Raw genomic sequence first — 27,166 nt, forward strand, 5'->3', positions numbered from 1 at the left:
GACCCCTTTGTCATGGCGCCGCAATTCCAAGGAGTATCCCTGCAACCTTCCGAGAGTATTGGGATACTTGGGGTCGACATTTCGAGCGATGTTCAGTTTCGGAGTCATTTGGAAGGCAAAACCAAGTTGGCGTCCAAAATGCTGGGAGTCCTCAACAGAGCGAAGCGGTACTTCACGCCTGGACAAAGGCTTCTGCTTTATAAAGCACAAGTCCGGCCTCGCGTGGAGTACTGCTCCCATCTCTGGGCCGGGGCTCCCAAATACCAGCTTCTTCCATTTGACTCCATACAGAGGAGGGCCGTTCGGATTGTCGATAATCCCAGTCTCACGGATCGTTTGGAACCTCTGGGTCTGCGGAGGGACTTCGGTTCTCTCTGTATTTTATACCGTATGTTCCATGGGGAGTGCTCTGAGGAATTGTTCGAGATGATACCGGCATCTCGTTTTTACCATCGCACCGCCCGTCATCGGAGTAGAGTTCATCCGTACTACCTGGAGCCACTGCGGTCATCCACATTTGCGTTTCCAGAGATCTTTTTTGCCACGTACCATCCGGCTATGGAATGAGCTCCCCTCCACGGTGTTTCCCGAGCGCTATGTCATGTCCTTCTTCAAACGAGGCTTGTGGAGAGTATTAAGCGGTAGGCAGCGGCTTGGCTCTGCCCCTGGCATTGCTGAAGTCCATGGGCAACGGTAACCACTCACCACCAGGTGGGCCGTATGCTCGTCTGACTACAAGGGCAATAAAAAAAAAAAATATATATATACACATTTCTAAGTCTGATGTTTGTAACTTTTTTTATTTTTTTTTTATGATTGAAAATTTACTGGTGGCCCGAAGGCCTTTCCAGTTTCACCAGGACAAGTGGGCGAGCAAAGGCTCAGCCAAGAGGGGTGGGATTTGCTAACAACTGCCCGAGAGCCTCCGAAGGAGACCTAACAACTCAAGAGCAATTGTTTCGCGAATGAATCTACTACCGGATCGGAATCGCGACCCGCTGAGAAGATCCGGCGAGAAACTCAGCGGGCTGATGCATGGGTTAGGTTGCACGTCGACCTCTTTGTCGAGTTCGACGAGTACGGTTACCGGGGTCCCTAAGCCTGCCCCTAGTATTAGAGCTGAAGGCATCTAATGCAAAGGTTATTGGATCTGATGGATCCGTAAGGACGTGTCTAGGGCGTCGACGGTGACTGGCTCCTGCATGATCAGGATTCGGGAAGTAGTCAGCGGCGGCAACGATAAGGCGATTATCGTGACGCATAGCCTTATCGAAGTATCGTTCCGACGCTGACTTCATGTATTTCCGAATTGATTCGAGGCCCAGGTCGTCGTGTAGGTCAACGTTCCTCACGAACCACGGAGCCCCGACAGCTAACCTGCAAAAGCGGGATTGTAGGGATTGGAGGGTGTCTATGTGTGTGCGGGCCGCGTGAGCGAACACCACACTCGCGTAAGTCATGACGGGCCTTATGCAAGTTTTGTAAAGTGTCACCTTGTTCCGAAGGGACATTTTACTCCGCTTACAGATCATGGGGTAGAGTCTACCGAGAATAAACGCGGCACGGTCACGGACTGATTTTATATGCGGGCGGAATGTCATCGATGCATCCAGGGTAACGCCCAGGTACTTGACCTTCCTGGCCCAGGGTATGGGTTGTCTAAAGAGAGTAATCGGGGGTGTGAGATTCCTCCTCCTAATCCGGGAGGAAATCCGTGTGGAGCTTCCCCTCTGAAATAGCACCGCAGTACTTTTCGCTGGGTTGATGTCTATGCGCCAATTTCGGAACCACTGTCCTAGGGCCAGGGCTGCGCTCTGAAGCTTCTTCGCGATTAGGGACTTATTTCTACTAGAATAGTAAACAGTCGTGTCGTCGGCGAATAAAGCTAAATGGGTCGGCGGCGACCGGGGAATATCGTTGACGAATAAGCTAAATAGGAGGGGTGAGAGGACAGAGCCTTGCGGGACTCCAGCTGTGAGAGGTCGTGGGGAGGAGCGGGTTCCCTCGACTCGATATCGAAAAGAGCGGTTCGACAAGAAGTCCCGTATGATGAGCACGAGACTATCCGGCACGCCCATGTTGAATAGTTTGAAAATCAAACCATTGTGCCAGACTTTGTCGAACGCTTTTGCGACGCCGAAGAAGAGAGCTCCCGTGTATAACGGTTTTGGTCGATTAAGCCCCACAAGAATGTGGTCCGTGAGGCGGTGCACCTGTTGAACGCATGAGTGATTTGTACGGAATCCGAATTGTTCATCGATGAGAATGCCCTTGGATGAGACGAAGTCTCTGAGGCGTTTGTAGAGCAGACGCTCATACAGTTTGCCTAGAGACATGAGGAGGCTAATCGGGCGGTAGCTCGTCGGATGATTTTTTGGTTTACCGGGTTTATGTATGCCGATAACGTCCGCTTCTTTCCACACCGCGGAAAAGATACAGTTCGCCATAGCGGCATTGAAAATAGATGCCAACATCACGATGAGTTGGACGGGTAGAAGTTTAATAACGCGGTTAGATATACCGTCGGAACCGGGAGCCTTGCGAGGACGTAGGTCTTTGATCAAGTCTTTAACTTCCATCGGGGTGACGGGTGGTAACGCATCCGAGGGTGGCAAGGAGACTCTGCGTTCTACCTCACTGTCTACTAATTCTACATGAACAGGGTCCACAGATTGAGTGCTGGGCGTGCACTGGGTTTGCAATGTATCGGCCAGCAGCTCTGCTTTTTCATCATCATCGAACGCCGCGAGTCGGCCTGAGGGGCCTACGAGGGGGGGCATAGTTACTACCGTATCCGATTTGAAAGTACGAGCTAAGCGGTAGTAAGACCTTTGGGAGGGCGCGAGTCCTTCTAAGAAATCAGACCATCTGGCATCTCGGACTTCGGCGATGCGAGACTTTACGTCGCGTTGTAGGGCACGCATTCGAATACGATTTTCCGCGGTAGGATACCTGTCGTAGGCGCGTATCGAGGCGTTCTTAGCTCTAAGGAGTTCCCTAATATCGTCGGATAATTTGAAGCGGTGAAGGAAGTCCTCCGCTACAACTTGTTTCGATGACCTATCTAATGTCGAGGTGATGTGTGACGTTAAGATGTCTATGGCTTCAGCGGTATCCTGAGGAGACGGGGTAGAGTCCGGGTTAAACGGGAGCGATGGTGGATCAGATTCAGCCAGGCTGATGCCCAGCGTGTGCCAATCCACCACAGTCCTCGTGACGGGAACGGAATCGGGAGCGCGACCGAGCTTCATAACGACGGGACGGTGGTCTAAATCTAACTCTGAAACTACTTCGATCGAGTGTAAGCGCAGAGTTACGTTTTTTAATAACGCTATGTCGAGTATATCCGGGCGATGCGCGATATTTAGCGGGTAGTGAGTCGGGGTTAGCGGAGCGACGATATCGAAGGCGAGATCATCGACTAACGCGTCAAGCCGCCTGCCATTCGGGGTTGTGGTGTGTGAGTTCCACCTGATGTGTTTACAATTTAGGTCGCCCGCCAGAATGACAGAGCACCCCATACCGAGCAGCGCCTCGATATCACTGCTTAGAACGATCTTATCCGGTGGAAGATAAACGGACGCGATAACGATCGGCGCGTGTCCCGTCAGTGAGATTCGGCACACTGATGCTTCGATATTAGCGAGCGCGGGAGGATCGAGCGGGACGCAATGCAGGGCTCTTCTATAGTAAATGACGGTACCACCACCACGGGCAGAGAGCCTGTCGTTCCTGACCATGTTATAGTTCGCAATTTTAGGGTCACGGCGCGCGGGCTTAAGTAGTGTCTCCTGCACTAAAAAGATATCAATTTGATGGTCACGCAAAAAGTCAGAAACCTGATCACGTTGATTTGCGAGACCGTAAGCGTTAAAAAATCCTATCGTTACGGATAGGGGCTTTATTCTACTTATATACGCCATTGATTACCGGCGGAGTGAGGGGAGGACGTACGTATTTAATGACGCGTATACGTCGGCGTATTCCTGCACAACGGCGATAAAGTGTTGTGCAGTGGAGGCAGCGCGAATGGCGTCGCCCAAAGCGTTAACGCGCTCAAAGTTGATCGACTGAAAGAAGTCGATCGCTAAAGCGAGATTTTCGGACGCGGTCGGAGGGCAAGTCGCGGGAGAGGGACGAGTCGCGGGGGCGGGACGAATCGCGGAGGAGGGAGTTGTAGCCGTGTTCGTGTACGGCAGCGGTTTCGCCCAGGCCGAGACACTGGGCACCGCCGCCGGAACGAGCGCTGGCTTAGCCTGCGACGCAGAGGGTGCCGAGGCTTTGATGTCTGGGCCGGAAGCTCGGAGGCGGTTTTGGCGGGCGACGCGGCGATTTATTTTCGGGGCTCGGGGGCATCCGCGGTAATTTGCGGGGTGACCCTGTGTTCGACACAGGACGCAGCTAGGCGGTTCCGTCGCGATTTTTTTATCGCGAGTGCATAGGGCCGTGGCGTGATCGCCTAAACATTTGACGCATCGGGGACGCGCGTGACAGTTACGGGAAGAGTGCCCGTACAATTGACAGTTATGGCACTGGCTAGGAGTGCCTTTTTTATGGGGGGCTTCGACAGCGATACCAGAGAGCCTACAGACGGTCTGTGTGTTAAAGATTTTCTTACCCTCGGGGGTAGGCTGGAGAGCGACTAGAACCATATTATATGGCTCCCTACCGCGACCGGTGTGCATACGGTGCACAGAATTCACTGGTAGGCCTTGTTCTAACAGGTCGACTTTTACGAGCTCTACATTTAACTCTTTAGGGATTCCACGTATTACAACGCGGAGTTCGCGCTCCTCCTGAAGCGTATAAGTGTGGAAGCTTATACGCTCCTTACGGAGGTAAGAGGTGAGGGCCCTATGGTCATCAGATGAATGCACCTTTATTTGGATGCCGTTCGCGAGGTTACGGGCATTCGTGAAATTGATATTTTTGGCCTTAAGGGCCAGGGAAACTCGATCCCAAGCTGCCTTCTCTTGAAGGATTACCGGAGGAGGGGACTGGGTTTTATTTTGTGCCACCGGACGCGGCGACGGACTGGCACGGGCTGGAGGCGCAACGGGAGTCTGGGGGCGGGGGCGCGACGCGTTCGCGGCTTTGCTAATTTTAGCGGCCGCGGGAGCTCCAGACTCCGCGGCACGCTTCTTACCCTTTTGTACCAGGGTATGTTTGTAACTATGTAGGTCATTGCGTTATCAAAAAATACTAATGCAAAAATACATATTTCTAGATCTGATGTTTGTAACTATGTATAGTAATTTCGTTTGCGATTCTGGGGACGATTCTCTTACAGCCTATGTCAATGTTTACGACTCTAAGAGCTAAATATATTTAATACTGTTTTCTTATTTGCCAACGCAAGTTTGTATATCATACAATTTTGATAGTTTTTTGATAATCGTAAGGCATATTTTGAGCTCGCACAGATAACCCCATCCCGCCTATCTTTGTTTAGAAACATTGATGCAAAGTAGTTCACAGAGTAATATTTACAGGTATTACAGAACCTCTTGTGAGTCCGCACGGGTAGGTACCACCACCCCGCCTATTTCTGCCGTGAAGCAGTAATGCGTTTCGGTTTGAAGGGTGGGGCAGCCGTTGTAACTATACTTGAGACCTTATAACTTATATCTCAAGGTGGGTGGCGCATCTAAGTTGTAAATGTCAATGGCCTCCAGTAACCACTTAACATCAGGTGGGTTGTGAGCTCGTCCATCCACTTAAGCAATAAATAAAAAAATTACAGTCATCAACCATTAAACAATGCAAACAAAACTTCAAGCTCATCATCAACAAAGGCGACGATTAATCACTTAACATCAAACAGGTCGACATGAGCATAGAATCGGCGTCGGAAGTTCCGAAACTTCAAACAGAACTTATTTAAAAAGTATAGGTACGCCTTTTCTTCATCACGCTCTTTTTCCCTACATCATCATCATCATCATCAACAGCCCACAGTCGTCCACTGCTGGACATAGGCCTCTCCCAATCTACACCACTGAGCCCGGTCTGCGGCTCTCCTCATCCACTTCTTGCCGGCCACCGTGCGGAGGTCATCGCACCATCTAGCCAGGGGGCGTCCCACGTTACGTCTTCCGCTGCGCGGTCTCCACTCGAGAACCCGTCTGCTCCAGTGATCGTCGGTCCTACGGCATATATGGCCAGCCCACTGCCACTTCAGCTTGCTGACTCTTTGAGCTATGTCGATGACTTTAGTTTTCTGTCGAATAATCTCATTCCGGATTTTATCCTTCAGAGAAACTCCGAGCATGGCTCTTTCCATGGCTCGCTGAGCGACTTTGAGCTGACGGATCAACCGTACTGTGAGTGTCCACGTTTCGGCTCCGTAAGTCATTACCGGCAGGACGCACTGGTTAAAAACTTTCCGCAAGTGTGAGATGTACTGGCCATTAATGTTTATCCTTTTCCATCTTTTTCCAGTTCACCGTCTTAAACATATCTTCAAATGCGTTAGTAAACAGTTTCGGGGAAATTACATCCCCCTGTCTCACTCCCCTACGTAATTGGATAGGATTAGACTGCTGATTCTGTACTCGAACATTCATCGTGGCACAGTCGTAGAGGCATTTCAACACCTGGACATAGCTGGTCTACTATGGTCTACCTGGCATTGCCGCAGAGAGTCCAGAACAGACCAAGTCTCGATGGAGTCGAAAGCCTTCTCATAATCTACGAATGCTAAACACAGGGGCCGATTAAATTCCGTGGTATTTTCTATAATCTGCCGCACTGTGTGTATGTGGTCTATGGTTCCATAGCCGCTCCGAAACCCAGCCTGCTCTGGGGGCTGAAATTCGTCGAACCTTCTTGCCAGGCGATTTGTGATGACTCGTGAGAACAACTTATAGATGTGGTTCAGGAGGGAGATTGGTCTGTAGTTCTTTAAAAGAGTTTCGTCTCCTTTTTTTAAAAAAAGTACTTCAATACTGTTGTTCCACGCCTTCGGAGTTGCTAACACTATCCGTATCAAGAGCAGTGCTTCGCAGAATCTACCACCGGATCGGAATCGCGACCCACTGAGAAGATCCGGCGAGAAACTCAATAAGTTATGTCTATGGGTTAGTTCGTTCGTCGCTTCGTCATTCCATCACACTTTCAGAGATACTGTGATGGCGGGTTTTACCGTGCATCCCCTGTAATTATTCATTACTTCATCTATTATTATTTACATTGGCGGACTTAATGCGTTAAGTTATTATCGTCCTTATACCAAGGGGTGCTGTCGATGGACATTATAGTCTTAATGTAGACATGAAAAGTGAAGGCGAACACAAAACCGATACTATTCGTAAACTCCGAATTATTCGTTAAAACATTACCCTTTTCTTCAATTTTTCCTTTAAAAACAATTTGAAAATAGCGACTGCTGTTTTCATTCCAATAGGAGCGTTTAGCAGGTCAATTCTGGTCATACGGATAGTTAGTGCATTTTCCAAACACATAAACATCTTTCTGGCGTATCCGGGTGTCCATTGTCTTAACAAACCGAAGCCCATGTCTTTCAAGTCGGTGACAAGATCCTAAAATATTTATAACATCAACATTCAAATTATTCTAAAATAAGTTTATCGTTATTCAATGCATGTAACATGTTTAATGGTAGGCAGCGGCTTGGATCTGCCCTTGGCATTGCTGACGTCTATGGGCCACGGTAACAACTAACCATCAGGTATACGCTTCCTACAAGGGCAATCAAAATTTAAAAAAATTAGGTGTTCTGAACCTTATGATAAAGTGATCAGAGTCTCAAATGGAGTAATAATGTTCGGCGACGACATTCACACTAACAGCAGATTCATAATACAAATAGACAAAAGCCGGTATGCGAAATCGATATTTCCAGAATCAAAAAACCACTAGGTCTATGACGAGACCACGACTGTCTCTATCTTTTAACCGAATTAAAAAACTAGGAGGTTCTGAATTTATCTTATGCATTTGTAACTCGGGGGCATGATAGCCAGCGCTCCAGCGCGACAGCTGGACTAAAAATCGCGGCTTCCATTGCCGCATTGGGCAAACGTTCGTCTGACGAATAGGCTTGTCTGTTTTTTGTCTGGATTTTTTAATTCTAGGCTAATTCATTAAAAATTGCTGTAATTTTATTGAAAAATAATTTTTAAATAGATTTAATTTTAAATAGATATGATGGAAACTGCAGAGCAATATATGGATCATTAGTTATAAAAATCAGAAAAAATACATTTCGGAGGATTATGAAGAAAACGGCTGAATTGATAATGAATTTAACTTTGACCTTGAATAACTTTTGAATGAGTTGATTAATCGAAAAATGATATCAGAACTTTTTTGTAGGGCGTTCAATTCTCTACAAAAATAGTTGATGGAAATTGCAGAGCGACTTATGGTTCATTAGTTACAAAGATCAGAACAAAAAAAATGTTTTCCTGTGTTATTCTTTATTATGGTAAATTGAAAAGTGCGATGCGACATTCTTAATATTAATATTAAGGACTCCTATTTTCAGAGGCTTATTTTGGCATCTAAACGAAACTTTTGAGCTTGGCACCGAGAAAAAAATTTTTTTTTTGGAATCGCATACTATTTACTTTCAAAGTCAATTAATCAAATTGTGTTAATAAAAAAAAATACGGTCCGAATATTATTATTATTCTTAGGTTCTTAAACCTTCTTGGTTGAAGTAGGTTTGAAGGTATTGTCAATCGCAACTGTGAACTTTGGACTGACAATTCATGATTACTAGCTTCCGAAGACTTTTCAAACGTTGAAGGCTCTCAATAAATTTCGCCATAGATAAGTAAGATAAAATCTCACCTCGCCACATATAGTAAAATTATCATCTTCAAGTAACAGTATCTCAGCTATCATAAGTCCGATTTTACAAATATCAGACAAACTTCCGTGCACTTTATTTATCTCACCCACTCGGACTATCACTATTCGAGGTGAATCTTCACTTGCACATTTCTTTAGCGGCAGAAACAAACTACAAAAAAAAGATATTGGATAAAAACAATTCTGCGGATCTGTCGATGACGTTATTGAAATGTTCTTTGGCTTTGGCTTACCCTAATTTTAACAATTCCTGTATTTGCGAATCCAAAGGATCTCTGTTTGCATAAAATTCTGGTGCAGCAGTGCTCAAAGTGTAGTACCTTTCTATTTTTGATTTGCATTTTTCCAAGTTATGTTTACTACCGCGAAGGAAAGCGACCAACCATTGGTCAGCTGAAATCAATTAAATTTATAGCAGACTTCGATTTCGAGAGTGCAAAAAGCAACTTGCGATTAATTTTGTAATTTAATTAACTTTATTATTGATGTTAATTTTGTGATAATTTTGTGGTTTAATTAATTTTATTAATGATCTTGACGGTATTTGTAAGGAAGATATGGTCTAAAATCAAATTTTAGTGAATTTAATATATACACGTATATTTAGCTTAAGGTTCCAGTTACAGGATATCTGGTTCAGTCTTTTACACATCATGTATAGTTTGCAATTAAGCAACGATTAAAAATGGAATTGAAGAACATGTTTTTGAGGAAGCTTTTTACTGGTGGCAGGACTGCACCGCGTGTGAGTCCGCACGGGTAAGTACCACCGCCCCGCCTATTTCTGCTGTGAAGCAGTAATGCGTTTCGGTTTGAAGGGTGGGGTAGCCGTTGTAACTATACTGAGACCTTAGAACTTATATCTCAAGGTGTGTGGCGCATTTACGTTGTAGATGTCTATGGGTTCCAGTAACCACTTAACACCAAGTGGGCTGTGAGCTCGTCCACACATCTAGGCAATAAAAAAAAGCTGCTGGGTTTTAACACCTCGATGCTTCACTCCGAGACACTGTCAGATTTTCAGAATGAAAATAAACTATACTCGTATATTTTTCTTTTTCTTTTTCAATATACAAACTGATAAGCAAATATCATTTAAGATATCACGATTAGAACAGTGTGCTTGGTGCGAGTTTTTTAACGTTCTCGACAGCGTAAACGTTAAGCCAATTTTGTATGCAATTGGAACAGCGCCCCTAGCGGCAAACGTACGCAAACGATCCCATTCCATACAAATATGAGCTAACTTTTACGCTATCGAGAACGTTAAAAAACTCGCACTAAGCACACAGAACAAAAACATTGTTAGAGTTGATGCCGTTAACACTTTTTCGACATCGGCCAACCCACCATTCGAACAGAGCTCATCCCCATTACATTACCATAAAATGAATACCGCGCACTCCCGAAGCTTCTAAAGTGTTTTTAATGGTATGAAATTGCATGGTTAAACGTTGATATTCACTTAACTAAAATCAGTTAATACTCTTAAATAGTAATTGTATTATCTATGGTTACTACAGAAATATCTGAACACATAAAGATATTTAAATAGCGCCACCTATGTAAATGGTTGGAACTATAAACAAAATTTAAGCGAAACGGTTTCAAGTTTTGCTTGAACCAGCTTTCATAGTTTTCCAATAGATGTCACTAATAAAAAAATTGACTCCTGATTTTAAAACATCAATGACATAGAAGTTAATCCTAGCAGCAAATAATATTACAGTTCTCTTGGTACGTTAATATTAATTTAAAATAAAAAAAAATAAAAAATGCTGTCTTAAGCCATTCAATACATCATTTTAGACAATCTATTCTAACATTCGCTACCAATTTATTATTTTTTGTTCTGAACTAGGTATGTACCTATCTAGTTAACGATATTGTTGTTAACCTTGGCCCTCAAACTTCACGGATAACTACAAATTGTACTCATATACATAGTGATTGTTTTATCTAAAAAATGTGTAAAATAAGTATTCTGTACAGTATAATCTTAAAACAAGTTTTATCTAGTTGTATTTAGATATAGAGACGATTTAGTAGATAAAGATTTTCAGCATTGAGTCACGCGTCGTCTATCGCGCGTTTTATCAGTGCCTCGTGAAAAACTTATTCAAGCATAAAAATCGCTCTGTTTTTTTACTAAAAATATTTGCTATAACATTGTCTGAACTTACAGATTATTTCTGATTTTAGTTGCGGGTGTTCGTTTAGCCACTCTCTCAGTTCATTGAAATTCGAAACTAGTGTTTCTGTATTCTCATTAATCTCTTCACTCGCTTTCTTACGAAGAGCATCTGATAAAGGACGTATCTCCATTAGAAAGGTATTTTGTGTGCTAAAAGCTAAAATAATAAAAGATCAATTAGAAATTGAAAACATTAGGTAACTCATAAGTAAAGAGGAGTATAAAATTAAATAGTAAAACTAATATTTAAACAATTGAAAACAATAATATTTTACTAACCTCTTTAAATCAGATTTTCATTTATCCATATGCTAATCGAATCACGTTATAACACCTTTGTATAAACTAATCTGTATCTAATATTTAAATGACATACACATTTTAATTATGTACAAAACTTTAATTTGATAACAAATTTTAAATCACAAATAGGTCTGCAGATGTCTCTACAATACCGTTTACCGTAATAATATTATACGAATAAATTAGAAGCACGGATATAAAGTGGTCTACGGATTCTAAATAGCAACACTCAATTCTAGCGATTTATGTTATCTAACAGTGGGTTAGCTGCGTGTGTAACATAGCAAATAATAACAAGCACACACACACATGCACACACACACACATGTACGTCGGACTCAAATTTGATAGGCAAGCAGGTTTATTGAAACATGGAATAATGTTGTAATTTTAGAAATATCCAAAATGTTGTAATGTAGTCTGTATGAAATAAATAACCTTCACAATGTTCTCATAACCTCAATATTTATAATCTCACCAGTGGATACACAGGCTATCTCTGCCTCGAAGCATTTGTGTATTTTAGATTGTGCCATTTAGGATCGCCGGCAACCGTAGTGGCGTATTATGTTCACAATTAAAACTGGGTACTTTTAAATGGAAATCACAATTAAAAGACGTTTCTTCAAAATAAGCGTTCATCATAGCGTCGCAATGCCAAGTCGCAGTATCTCTGCAACGTTCCCGAATAATTTGATTTCTTTGGGTGACAGTCATTTCAATTTCTGGAAGTTCTCGATAGAATTCTCGATATCAAAGACTTGCTTTACATAGGACACGTCCAACCTCGCATGGAACACTGTTTCCTCTGAGCCGGGGCTTCCAGAGACCAGATATTACGATTTGACTTAATAAAGAAAGGATTATCTCGAACAATTTTTGGAACGAAGTTCCTTACGGCAGGCTTGGAAGAGATAGGGATTTTGCTGCGCGACCGAACTGAAAAAAATGTGATAGTAAAACCGTAAGAAAAAGTTCGTGGAATAAAACCGTTAAATGAGACGTGCGCAGGCGCGACAGTCGTATACACAAACGAGTAGTGTATAATACCTTTCTCTTTCTCCCTCTTTCTTTTCGTTCTCTCATCCCTTCTCTATCTATTTTGCAATTATTTCTATTTCTATGTAATTTTATGTTGTCAAACAAAAATAAAGAGACATATTTTGTTATTTTAATTAATAATTTGAATTACGATTTTTTTTTTATTTTACGTAATTTATAATTTCCTAAATACTTTCCTGTACTTAAATAAAAATTTATCAGCAAAATTTAAGAGATCAAGAAAACCTACATAAAATTGAGCACGATTTTTTTTTGCAAATTGTGTCGATTCTACATTAGCCGAAGGAACTTCGTTCCTACCTGGTGTCCCACGACACCACATCTTTTTTTTTTATGCTTAGATGGGTGGATGAGCTCACAGCCTACCTGATTTTAAGTGGTTACTGGAGCCCATAGACATCTACAACGTAAATGCGCCACCCACCTTGAGATACAAGTTCGAAGGTCTCAAGTATAGTTACAACGGCTACCCCACCTTTCAAACCGAAACGCATTACTGCTTCACCGCAGAAACAGGCAGGGTGGTGGTGGTACCTTCCCGCGAGGACTCACAAGAGGTCCTACCACCAGTAAAGAATAAAATTCCCTGCTTCCCTGCATCGCTTTTTTACCATCACACCACCCACTACCGAAACAGAGTTCATCAATACTATCTGATACCGCTTTGTTCATCGACAGTTCATCTCCAGTGTTTTTTTTTAATGTCCTTGTAGGCAGACGCGCATACGGCCCACCTGATGGTGAGTGGTTACCGTCGCCCATGGACTTCAGCAATGCCAGGGGCAGAGCCAAGTCGCTGCCTACCGAAATTGCCGTGTGCGAGTTTTTTAACGTCCTCGATAGCGTAAAAGTTAGTTCATATTTGTATGGAATGGGATCGTTTGCGTACGTTTGCCGCTAGGGGCGCTGTTCCAACTGCATACAAAATTGGGTTAACTTTTACGCTATCCAGAACGTTTAAAATACTCGCACTAAGCACACAGAACATCTTCTACCGCGTACCTTTCGGCTCTGGAATGGACTTCCTTCTACGGTGCTTCCTGAGCGCTATGACATGTCCTTCTTCAAACGAGACGTTCGGAGAGTACTTAGTGGTATGCAGATGTATGGCTATGCCCCTACCATTGCTGATGTCGATGAGCGACGGTTACCATTCACCATCAGAGGGGCCGTATGCTCGCCAGCCCTCGAAGACAATAAAAAATAGGAATAAAATTGAAACAAATCATTAATAAATCCGTCCATTATAATATTACCTACATGTTTATCTTAATGTTAATCTAGAATATTTAAATAAATTAGTATTAATTGTTAATAAGTATTATAAGATAAATATTTTTTAAAACAACTCCGACCATTACCAACGTTATTAATGTAATTGTTTTTATCATATTTACTAACATTAATTCCACTTAAAACTATCTTCAGGAAGTCCGCTCCTGATGTAAAAACCAGTCTCTGTAGCTCTCCACCTTATTTTTCCAGTAGTCTGTGCAAAAAATAAAATTATTAAATTTACTCAAATTTCTAAAATATTTATAAATAATAAATAAATATTTAATAACAATCACGCCACGTTAACTGGTCCCGTGCTAAGTTCGTGAAGAACTTGTGTTACAGGTACCAGATAACGGAAATAAATGTAAGATTTTTATTATACACGTACATATATTTAATATTTAGTATACATCCATAATACCCTGGAAAATACATTTATATTTATCATACAAATATCTTCCCTTGGCGGGATTCGAACCCGCGACCCCCTTGTGTAGTGACCATGTCACTTACCACTACACCAGACGACCGTTAATGACTTTAACATGAGATTTCAGAAACGGCTACCGGAGCCTATATACAACACAACTCGAGACATGAGGTCGCAGTCTCTTCTATTCATAGGCAAACGAGCTAATGGCCCATCTGGAATAAAGTAGACGGTGGATTTCACGCTGTTCTGTGTATCAGCTCAGTTCATCCCCCATCTCCTAGCCTGGATAAGAGCAAGACAGCAAAAAGTGCTTATTATGTTATTTTTTTTACCTATTCGCTGGTATCCTAAGAGGCTATTTCAGCTACACCCGAATGGAAGAAGTTAATGAAGTCATAACCTAATACTGGCCGATGATCTATCTATCTATAGATAGATACCTTTACTTTGTGGAGCATAATTTCAAAGAAACACGCTTTCGTCATTCGTATTGTCACTGACAATCTCTCGGTGCCCTTGAAAAGGAACGGTTTTTTTTTGTTTGGTAAACGATAAGCAGGCCGATCAAATTTATTTTGATTTCGAATAGGTACTTATCGAACGTGACGCTTCGTTTACAATAACAAATATATTTACGGTTGTCTTAAAACAAAATTTTATAAAAATACAAACCTATCAATTCTTGCACGCTGCCGTCAGTTCCTCCATATTCCTCGGGGAGAATAGATTTCGGAAGATTTTCATAAATGTCTTCATAGTTGGAACCGCAAACTTGAATCTGAAACATTGGTAAGTTTAAGCCAATTGTCTGATGTAAGAATGTTGCATGCTCGATCTTGTTTTGACTTTCGTTTAAGGTATTAAGAAATTATGCTTTTAAAGTCTCCTCTCTGCTATAAAATATAAGAAACATAATCTTCGTGGTATTTTATTCAACTTTCAAATGTATATACGATATACTAAACTAAATACTAAAACGTATGGAATACTAAAACAATAGTTTTAATCCCACGACAGCAATTGAAAAACCACGCTGATATTCAAAAATGTATGTACGCTACTTCAAACACTGAATAAGCACTTCAACTTCTGAAGTCGTCGTGGCCTAACGGATAAAACGTCCGGTGTATTCGTGTCGAGCTATAGAACGGTGTTCGAATCCCGCAGGCGGGTACCAATTTTTCGAATGAAATACATACGTATTGAACAAATTTTCAAGGTTGACTTCCACGGTGAATGAATAACATCGTGTAATAAAAATCAAACCCGCAAAATTATAATTTGCGCAATTACTGATGGCAGGACGAATTGTGAGTCCGCACGAGTAGGTACTACCACCCTGTCTGTTTCTGCCGTGAAGCAGTAATACGTTTCGGTTTGAAGGGTGGGGCAGTCGTTGTAACTATACTGAGACCTCAGAACTCATAACTCAAGGTGGGTGGCGTCATTTACGTTGTAGATGTCTATGGGCTCCGCTAACTACTTACGAGTAACACCAGGTGGGCCGTGAGCTCGTCCACCCAACTATTAAAAAAAAAACAGAAGTCACCGGTATTGCAGATTAACAAAATACTAACTTACTAAAACAGACCAAGTTAGTTTATTAACTCGGTTTAGTAACTGTACATAATATAATGTTCTTCGATTTCTTTACACTTTTAGTCTATTCCCGTTTCTGCTTCGGAAGCGATTTTAATAAACAATGTACCTAGTCAGGTCATAAATTCTGTCACATGTTTAATGTAAAATAATTGAAACAAGTTTATTCATTATGTAACCATTCATATACCAAAATGAACTTAACAAAACATAGATTCTTATGACACTAAAGTTTATTCAAAATGACCTCCGTGATTTTGAATACAGGCCTTCAATCTGCGCGGCCAGTCGTCTATCGCAGCACGAACGAGGTCCATGTCAATATCGGCGGCTGCCTTAATCAAGAATGTCTTGAGTGACTCCAAATTGGGATGAGGCTTTGAGCACGCCTTTTCCTCCAAGTGTTGCCATATCTTGTAATCTAACGGATTCAAATCTGGACTGGAGGAGGGCCAGTCTTCGTGCCGGATGAAGTCGATTTCACGCGCCGCCAGCCAGTCTTGTGTGCTCTTCGCTCTATGAGCTGGCGCCGAATCTTGTTGGAATACCCAGTGCCTGTTATTGAACATGGTATGAGAAACAGGTTCCACAAGGTTCGTCAGGACTGTATTTTGATACACAACTGCATTCGTTTTTACACCTTTCTCACAAAAATGTACCTCTGTTAAGCCCCAATAAGAAACTCCCAACCATACCATGAGCGAGGATGGAAAATGACCTCGATGGACACGCGGAATACGGTTGCTCGCTTCTTCACTACTGTGTGCGTACATCTTATCATTTTGTTTGTTGTAGCTCTCTTCTACGGTAAACATTTTTTCATCCGAAAAAAGAATTTTTTCATCCGAAATTTCCCGATATTTTTTTCCCGCGTACCGCTTCAACAAAGCGCGGCATCTCTTCAGTCTCAGGTCCATTAGACGAGCATTCAAACGATGTCCTGTTTTTCTTCGATATGCCCGAAGCCCTAAGTCTTCATTTAACACCCTTTTCACCGTGGTTCTGCTTAACCCCATCTGAAGGGCCAACCGTTTCTGCTTACGTTTGGGATTTCTTTGAATTCGCGCCTTCACAGCTTTTATCACTGCTGGAGTCCTAACAGACCGAGGGCGACCATTTCTTGTCCTGTCATCTACACTAGAGTCTTCATTGTATCGTTTGATGGTACGATAAACGAATCTTTTGGTTATATTCAAAATTTGCAGTATGTTAAAAATTTGAACTGGCGCGTAACCGCAACGATGCAACGCAATAACTGCAACACGGTCTTCTTTAAGCGTCCACTCCATATTTAAAAATGAGTAAAATTCTAAAAGTATACATTTTTATTTTCATGAACAATTCGAAATTCGAATTCAATAAACTTTTTTGTGGCCAGCATTCTAAAAGAAAAGTTTTTACTGTGTGACAATACTTATGACCTGACTAGTTATAAGATTGAAAATATTAGTAAGAAACTACCGCTCACCCTTTTCCTCATTTTTGATCCCAAAAACATTTTCAGTATAGCAACGGCTGCCATTATCCCTCTGGGCGAATTTATTAGCTGTATATGTTTCAGTCGTATTGGCAACGCCTTTTCTACACACGTCATTGATTTCATAGCTATGCTCGGAGTCCATTGACTTAGTAATCCGAAACCGGTTTCTTGCATATCGACTAATATGTCCTGAAAGTTATTAAAACTGAATAATGATTTATTTAGGGAAAGTTGACATGTTCAATAACGAACTCCTGTTCGAGCCGTATAGATTTTTATTTTAAACTAGCGACCCGCCCTCGCTTCGCTTCGGAAACATAAAATTTTATGATTGATAGCTCAGTCCCGCGGTTATTATCGTATCGTGGGTGGCGCCGCAGAGCGAAGCTAGTCTAAAAAAAAGTAGCCTAAGTTACTCCTTATATCATCAGCTACCTATCAGTGAAAGTCTCGTCAAAATCGGTCCAGCCGTTCCAGAGATTAGCCTGAACAAACAGACAGACAGACAGACAGACAGACGGACGGACAGACAGACATACAGACAAAAATTGTAAAAAATGTTATTTTGGTGTATGTACCAAATATATTCATATGCATGTAGTAAAAAGCGGTTATTTCAATATTACAAACAGACACTCCAATTTTATTTATATGTATAGATTGCCTCTGGTTGAGCACGTTTGGGGACATAACACCAGGTGAGCCGTGAATTTAGCGGACTCTATCCGTACGAAAAATTTTTTTTGATATGAAACTACATGAATGACAATTTTTTTTCTTTTCTTTGGTGATTATTTTTTCATTTTGAACACGTGCATTTTACGTGTATCAAAGATATCAGTAAGACCTCTACTTAATTGCAGCCTGTATTTTTATCAATAGATAATTTAGGGTTGCAGCACTGCGAGCCCATTGTGAGATGAAATATATTTTATATTATTCGGAAACCAGCAGTACAATATATCCAAATAATATATTAAACAAAAACCAAAGAAGTTTCCCCTATTTACCTAGTCAGGTCATAAATTCTGTCACATGTTTAATGTAAAATAATTGAAACAAGTTTATTCATTATGTAACCATTCATATACCAAAATGAACTTAACAAAACATAGATTCTTATGACACTAAAGTTTATTCAAAATGACCTCCGTGATTTTGAATACAGGCCTTCAATCTGCGCGGCCAGTCGTCTATCGCAGCACGAACGAGGTCCATGTCAATATCGGCGGCTGCCTTAATCAAGGATGTCTTGAGTGACTCCAAATTGGGATGAGGCTTTGAGCACGCCTTTTCCTCCAAGTGTTGCCATATCTTGTAATCTAACGGATTCAAATCTGGACTGGAGGAGGGCCAGTCTTCGTCCCGGATGAAGTCGATTTCACGCGCCGCCAGCCAGTCTTGTGTGCTTTTCGCTCTATGAGCTGGCGCCGAATCTTGTTGGAATACCCAGTGCCTGTTATTGAACATGGTATGAGAAACAGGTTCCACAAGGTTCGTCAAGACTGTATTTTGATACACAACTGCATTCGTTTTTACACCTTTCTCACAAAAATGTACCTCTGTTAAGCCCCAATAAGAAACTCCCAACCATACCATGAGCGAGGATGGAAAATGACCTCGTTGGACACGCGGAATACGGTTGCTCGCTTCTTCACTACTGTGTGCGTACACCTTATCATTTTGTTTGTTGTAGCTCTCTTCTACGGTAAAAAATTTTTCATCCGAAAAAAGAATTTCCCGATATTTTTTTCCCGCGTACCGCTTCAACAAAGCGCGGCATCTCTTCAGTCTCAGGTCCATTAGACGAGCATTCAAACGATGTCCTGTTTTTCTTCGATATGCCCGAAGCCCTAAGTCTTCATTTAACACCCTTTTCACCGTGGTTCTGCTTAACCCCATCTGAAGGGCCAACAGTTTCTGCTTACGTTTGGGATTTCTTTGAATTCGCGCCTTCACAGCTTTTATCACTGCTGGAGTCCTAAGAGACCGAGAGCGACCACTTCTTGACCTGTCATCTACACTAGAGTCTTCATTGTATCGTTTGATGGTACGATAAACGAATCTTTTGGTTATATTCAAATTTTTCAGTATGTTAAAAATTTGAATTGGTGCGTAACCGCAGCGATGCAACGCAATAACTGCAACACGGTCTTCTTTAAGCGTCCACTCCATATTAAAAAATGAGTAAAATTCTAAAAGTATACATTTTTATTTTCATGAACAATTCGAAATTCGAATTCAATAAACTTTTTTGTGGCCAGCATTCTAAAAGAAAAGTTTTTACTGTGTGACAATACTTATGACCTGACTAGTTATAAGTTATTTTAATATTTATTTATAAGTAGTGACGGTGAGGCCTCACTTTGCCCGCAACGGTGAAGTTGTCGTCTTCTAAAAGCAGTATTTCCGCGATCATGAAACTTATCTTGATTAAATCAGCGACTGCATGCTGATGTTTGTAAAGTGGGCCTGCTCTGATAATAGCGGGGCGAGGAGAATCTTCACGGGCACATTTCCTTAACGGCAAATATATTCTGTAACATTAAATATCAAATTGACAAAACAAATTCATCTAAATAGAAAATCATGGGACTAATATTCCCATTAGATTATTTTTAAATAGCCGTCGTTTACTCCATATGACCCCAAAGATACCACGGAACAGAAAAGCCACTGTAACTAAGGATAGGTACCTTACTTAAAGCTTGTTTGTCAAGTTAAGTATGTTGTTATTATTAGAGACCTATATAAAATGGATGACGTTAATCGATAGTATTACAAGTAGTTTTTTTCAAGGTCATTTTCCACGTGGTCTTAAAAAAAAGTAAAAGTACACAGCACAAAAAGTCAGCGCTTGCCCGTCGTCACCACTCACACATAAAGTGACATTCTACGTTAGGAGTTTTTGAACTATATTTCTTCATAGCCATTGCTCAGAGCTTGAAGTTAAGATTTGTGGATGTAACTCTATTATTTTTTTGGATCAGTGGTACGTGAAAAACTGAACTTTATTAACTTTATTATTGAAATACTCACTAGTGGCATGGCACAATGTATGGCCGCAAAGGCAGGAACGTTGGCATTTCGGCTTGATATAAATGTAATATCAACATAATAGGAGCCAGTTACTAATATAATATTTCTTAGCGTCAAACAGCAATGGCCCAATCATATGGGATCGCATATCTAGCTTTGATTCTACGATACTTGAAGAAATGAGGTCCCAAACCAGCAAAATATTTTTATTTTTGCCTTAGTAGGCAGATATGCATATAACCCACTTTATATAGAATGATAGTAATGGATACATTTCATACAACAATCGTCGTACAATCCGTGTCTAATTAATATCTCGGACGTTTCCGACTTGCGAAAAAGACACTGCTCAATGCTCATCCGCTATATACCTCTGGTTCGTTCATCCTACTCTAACGCACGTTTACGATAGAGATAGAGAAACTTGCCAGACTGGTCTGTCTTAAAATATTCAGCAACTACAAGCGATGCTAATTATGCGATAATACAAACATGATAATAATATGCTTTTGCAGTTTTTCTGCGCCGCATATTTTCGTGCTTTAGTGGACATGTTACCGGAAATGTATGAAATTAAGGAATTGTATACAAATCCTAGGAAATGTGTACAATTCCGATACTATTTAGGAAATGTATAAAATATTGTTTGAAAAACTATTTAATGCATAGATATCCTAGGAAATGTATAAATTTCCTCGGAATTGTATATAATTCCAATATCGTATTAGGAAATGTATAAAGTAAATGCTTTCTGTAATAAAACACGTTGTTAATAATATTTTTTAAATATAACACTTATTGAGACAATCGGGTAACAGTCATACCGTAAAATAATAATAATATATTCATATTATCTTACTAATTAAAACTTCTAAAATCAACTATCTATAAACTTTTAACGTATCACAAAATCAACTTATATTTATTGTTATAAAATCAAATTTTCTTTTGGCAAGTAATCAGTCTGATAATTAAATAATTATAAATGTCAAAGTATAAAAGTAAATCTTTATATTATATTACTTTGTCAGCCCATATAGCTATTTATTTTTGCAGGGTAAGCTCGAATGGCATTTGGAAGTAGATAATACTTTGTTTTTTAAAACACAGAAATCTTGATGTAGCACAGTTTTTCTTGCAAAGGCACTTCTTAAATCCCTGGCCGGTTCCAGTGGATTGCAAGTTGGAACTGACCGTAGTGCAAGACTCGTCCCGCTGTCCCCGCGTACCCACCAATATCTTAAATGTTTTACATTTCCGATTGCTATTTAGGAAATGTATAGATTTCCTAGGAAATGTGTAATGTGTAAGTATAATATAATTTATTTCACACATTTCCGTGCGATTTTAGGAATTACATACATTTCCTAGGAATTGTATACAATGACGGATTACATACATTTCCGTTAACAGACACACATAGTTACAAACCCATGTTCCAGTAAGGCTTGTATTTTCGGGTCCATTGGGTCTCTGTTTGTATAAAATTCAGGAATAGAAACTTTCAAGCTGTAATACTTCTCCAATTTGCTTTTAGCTTTTTCGACATTGTGCTTACTACCTCGTAGGAAACCTATCAGCCATTGATTACCTGTAATTTTATGTAAAAATCGGATTAGCTTATGCTAGGAGTTGATACGAGGGCGGCACTGAAAATTTCGGGAATTAACGAAGTGACACAACATTACTATTTAAAAATGTATTTATTGCTTTTCGAAGTATTCTCCACGAAATTTAACACATTTTTCCATAAGATGGAACCAATCATTGAAGCAACCATTCCATTCGGAAGTTGGGGTCTCCAAAATGGCCGTTTTGTAGGCGTCCACAGCTTCTTCAGGTGATGAAAATCTCTGTCCACGCAATTTATCCTTTATTTTAGGGAAACTATAGAAATCATTAGGGCTTAGGTCAGGGCTGTACAGCGGATGGTCTAATAATTCTATGTTTTCTTGCTCTAAAAACTCTTCTGTTCTGTGCGCGGTGTGAGAACTCGCATTGTCGTGATGGAGGATGATGCAGCGGTTGCAGTTCTCTTTACGGAGTTCAGAAACGACCTGTGGCAAACAAATGCTAGCATACCATTCTGCATTAACCGTTCTTTGTCCCTGAAGAGGAATAGTCGTAACATGGCCGGTTTTGGAGACAAACGTGGCCACCATTTTTTTTGCAACACTCCGTGAACGAACAATTTTTGTTGGCTTTAACTCATTTTCGAACACCCAAACTCGTGACTGGTTTCTTGTTTCGGGTTCGTACGCGTATATCCAGGATTCGTGACCTGATACAATGTTGTATACAGCATTTGAGGATCCTGCGTGGAATCTTTCGAGAGTTCTGACGCACCAAGTAACGCGAGCCGCTTTTTGCTCTTCACAGAGCGAATGCGGTATCCATCGGGAAAACAACTTTTTTACACCTAATTGTTCATGCAAGATTATTTGTATTTGACTCATGCCAATGTCTAAAGTTGCCTGAATTTCGCGGTATGTCACATGTCGATCTTCCTCAATCAGCTTACGCACAGCATCAACGTTTTCTTGCGTCACTGCAGTTTTTGGACGACCTTGACGGGGATCATCACTGAGCTTGACACGTCCACGTTGAAACTCAGCAAACCAGCGATAAATTGTGGTTTTGGATGGGGCTTCATCACCAAATGCAGAAATCATCCGGTCAACACACTGTTTTTGTGTTAAACCACTTCGAAAATCATAATAAATCATCGCTCTTGAATTTTCTCGAGTCAATTCCATTTTCTCAACGACTAAACAAGTTTGACAAAACCTCGAGATAAGACCGAGAATCTTTTTTTAAATAAATAAATGGTATTCGATTTTTAAAACCAAGGAGTTTTCAATTAAAAAGATTTTAATATGACAGGCAACGGTCAAGTTTCAGGGACACGACCTTCAGCAATGAAGAAAGCGACGAAGAAGAAGAAGAATATGACAGGAACAGCGGAAATATTCCATTCCCGATACTTTTAGTGCAGCCTAGTATAACATTCGATTACACATTAACAGGAGATTTTAGAAAAACCAAAGTAATAAATATACCGAAATATGCTAACTAAATTTATGATTTTTAAATGCTGTTGATAGGTAAAAAGCGCACAGCCCATCTTTTTCTGTATGGTTATTATAGCCCAATGGCAGTACAACCACAGAAAGCGCTCGGCTTCGACGGATTCCATAACCGCGTTTTAAAAATTGTACCCGCCCAACTAATAATCAGGTTGGTCTCCGTTTTAAGCGCCGCTATGACGAACTGCATCTTTCCCGCGGTGTGGAAAGAAGCGAGCGTTATCGGCATACACAAATCTGAAAAACCTAAATATGAACCCGCGAGCTACCGCCCGATCAGCCTCCTCCCTTTGTTAGGCAAATTATACGAGCGACTATTACGCAAATGCCTCTGGGACTTCATCATTTCGAAAGGCACCCTGATCGACGAACAGTTCGGATTCAGATGCAGTTTCGGATTCTGCGCGAAACACTCGTGCATTCAGCAAGTGCACCGCCTCACGGAGCACATCCTAATAGGGCTAAATAGACGCAGACCCATCCCCATGGGAGCCCTTACCCTCAATATCGCGAAAGCGTTCGGCAAAGTCTGGCACAACCTTTTGATTTACAAAATGTATAACATGGGCGTGCCAGACAATCTCGTGCTCATCATACGAGACTTCTTTTCGAGCCGTTCGGTTTTAGTATCGAGTCGAGAGAACTCGCTCCCTCCCGCGAAGTCTCGGCCGGAATCACGTAAGACTTCGCTCTATCCCCGCTACTTTTTAGTCTGTATATTATCGATTTACCCCGGTTACCGGCGACCCAGCTAGCCCTTTTTGCGGATGATACGGCTTTCTACTACTTGAGTAGGAAGATGTCGTTCATGCATAGTAAACTTCAGATCGCAGCCACCCATTTAGGACAGTAGTTCCGGAAGTGGCATCTCATCACTTCCGACAACGACATCTTCCTACTCAAGTAGTAGAAAGCCGTATCATCCGCAAAAAGGGCTAGCTGGGTCGCCGGTAACCGGGGTAAATCGATAATATACAGACTAAAAAGTAGCGACAGCGGTGATGAAGACATCAACCCCACGAAAAGCACATCCGTGCTCTTGAAAAGGGGTTGCTCTTCCGACACCACCGCTACTTTCCTAGTCACGATTTACGCGCGGTAGCTCTTTTCCCACCATCAAAATCTTTGGCCAGCACATACCGTGGGCTTCAAATGCCAAACACCTAGGCGTCATACTAGACAGAGGGATGCCATTCGATCCCCACATTAAATCAGTACGCGACAGAGCCACATTCTTGCTCGGTTGATTCTACCCCATGATCGGCAAGCGAAGTAAATTGTCCCTTCGTAACCAGATGACACTACAAAACTTGCATGTCATGATCTATGCAAGTGTAGTATTCGCACGGCCCGCATGCACGCAAACTCCCTCCAGGTTATCCGATCCCGTTTCTGCAAGGTAGCCGACAGAGCACCGTGGTACGTGAGGAAGAATTACCTTCACGACGATCTAAATTTAGAACCGATACGTAAGTATCTTAAGGTAGTGTCAGAGCTAGTGAAGTAGTCTTCGACAAAGCGGCGCAACATGATAATCCACTTATTGTGGCAGCTGCTAATTACCTATCCGACCCAGGCGACGGGGCAACTCAAACATTTCTTGTCCGGTCCCCCAGATCCTCTCTCGGTGCTTTTAGGGCCGCCCTCAAGCACCGATCAGCGTCCTCATCGAACTCGTTGATTACGACGAAGAGTTCGACGAGTGAACTAACCCTGAGTTTCTCCCCAGATCATCTGAAAGGGACGCGATTCCGATCTAGTGGTAGTTTCTGCGAAGCACTGCTCTTGCTGAGGCAAGTGTTAACAAATTCTCTCAGGTTGAGCCCGTAAGCTCACCTACCGTCCGGGCGTAGCTGGAATAGCCCCCTAGGCTACCAGCAAATAGATAGGGTTAAAAAAAATGTTTCTCCTTTCCTTTGATTGTTTTAATTTTGGTTAAAGTTGTTAATTTTGGGTGACTTCTGGCACAAGTCAATTTAGTAACATTCGAGCTATACATACTTTATTTACATCGGCACACACAGAGCGATGTTTTAATTCTGGAAAACTTGTTTTACATTGAATTCTTACTTTTCTTTTAAATTGTATGAGGTATTCTACTTTACCATAACCATATTAGGCATTTCATCTAATTATACGATCTGGCAGGCATCAGATCGTGAAAGTCGTTTTCGATAAACCTTACGGCCCTAAAGTGCCCTAGGTCTCGAATTTACCACATTTTTGTAAAAACATTATATAACAAGATAGCAACAATCAACTTCTGATTAGCGGTTATACATCACTGCACAAAGTTCAACGACCTCTGCTTTCTTGCACGTGCCATTTTCTAGTTTTGTTTTCTAAATTATACTATTTTGAACCTAAAATACCCTTACATTGACGTTGCATAGTATCAACAGATTAAGTGGAGGAAAATCCCAAATTCATCAACAAAGATTTTTATCAAACAGCAAAAACATTTGTTAGTAGTAGATAAGCAAATGAAAAATAATTTGACCTACTTGGTTGTCCTTGTCCTAATTCTTGTACACAAGCTCTCAAGACTATAAGATCTGCTGCGATTTTTTCAAGGTCTTCTCCAAGTTCGTCTTTAGCAACTTTTCTTAATGCCGGACTTAGTAATCTGGTCTTCATTTTCATTGATCTGTTTTTGATACACTCACGGATTTCATTATGCTCTATAACTATTTTTAATTATGGAAAGGTTGATTTGAAAAAAAACGCTTTAACCTTAAACTTCAAAACATCAATAGCCAAGGACAAGCGTAACAAGTGTCCATTGAAATTGTCGTATTTAGATTTATTATAGTAATTTATAATGTTTATTTAAGGCTATTTAATATCAAATTATAAATAATATCAAATTACGGACACAAACACTTCAAGCTACTTGAACTACTTGATAATTTGAAACTCAATAAGGAAATTTCAACATACCTATTTTATTTAGTATCAAGGTTAATTAATAAAGATGTTAATTATAATTATTAAAATATATGAACGCGAAGTGCCCACTTAGATGAATTGAAACCAAATGAACACAGAACACCGCAAAATATATTGCAACATTTTCGTATGTACGAGTTTTTAATTAAACTAAAGAGACAAATGAAAAAAAACCCAATGAAAATATTAGCCGAACTTATATTTATATGATTAATACAACATACATATGTACAAAAATTGTGTTATCGATATTTATGTGCTTGGAGTCTTACATTTATAGGCATTCGCTTGTTGATAAACACATTGTCTAGACATTAGTATATACATATTTGATATCAGTTACATTGTGTTAAATGACGTTATTCCAGATAATGGAAATACGTATTTTGATGTCGACGCGGCCTAAAGGATAAGACATCCGGTGCATTCGTATCTAGTGATGCACAGGTGTTCGAATCCCGCCTGCGGGTAACAATTTTTCTAATGAAATACGTACTTAACAAATATTCACGATTGTCTTCCACGGTGAAGGAATAGCATCGTGTAATAAAAACCAAACCCGTAAAATTTTAATTTGCGTAATTACTGGTGGTAGGACCTCTTGTGAGTCCGCACGGGTAGGTACCACCACCCTGCCTATTTCTGACGTGAAGCAGTAATGCGTTTCAGTTTGAAGGGTGAGTGCTTTGTAGACGAAGCAAACCGTCCCTCCGTAATAAGGTAACTCTCTACAAAACTTGCATACGCCCCGTCATGACGTATGCAAGCGTAGTGTTCGCTCACGCGGCCCGCACCAACTTGAAACCCCTTCAGGTTATTCAATCACGATTCTGCAGGATAGCCGTCGGAGCACCATGGTTCCTGAAGAACGTGGATCTCCACGATGACCTGGAGCTCGACTCTGT

General features: G+C 41.1%; 1 protein-coding gene across 1 annotated transcript; it reads right to left on the bottom strand.

Moving 5' to 3' along the window:
- Positions 1-13,667: 13,667 nt before the first annotated feature.
- Positions 13,668-26,405, bottom strand: LOC114252948 (retinol-binding protein pinta). Its single transcript, XM_089740245.1, has 7 exons — positions 26,253-26,405; positions 25,817-25,959; positions 21,658-21,817; positions 19,553-19,724; positions 17,176-17,376; positions 14,781-14,886; positions 13,668-13,886 (listed from the first exon to the last, which is right to left on the bottom strand). Exons 2-7 carry the CDS (start codon positions 25,953-25,955, stop codon positions 13,822-13,824), a joined length of 843 nt encoding a protein of 280 aa, XP_089596371.1. The 5' UTR covers positions 25,956-25,959; positions 26,253-26,405; the 3' UTR covers positions 13,668-13,821.
- Positions 26,406-27,166: the final 761 nt, after the last annotated feature.

This window comes from Bombyx mandarina, chromosome 04, assembly GCF_030267445.1.
Source record: "Bombyx mandarina strain Sakado chromosome 04, ASM3026744v2".
In the NCBI taxonomy this organism is placed as follows: domain Eukaryota; kingdom Metazoa; phylum Arthropoda; class Insecta; order Lepidoptera; family Bombycidae; genus Bombyx; species Bombyx mandarina.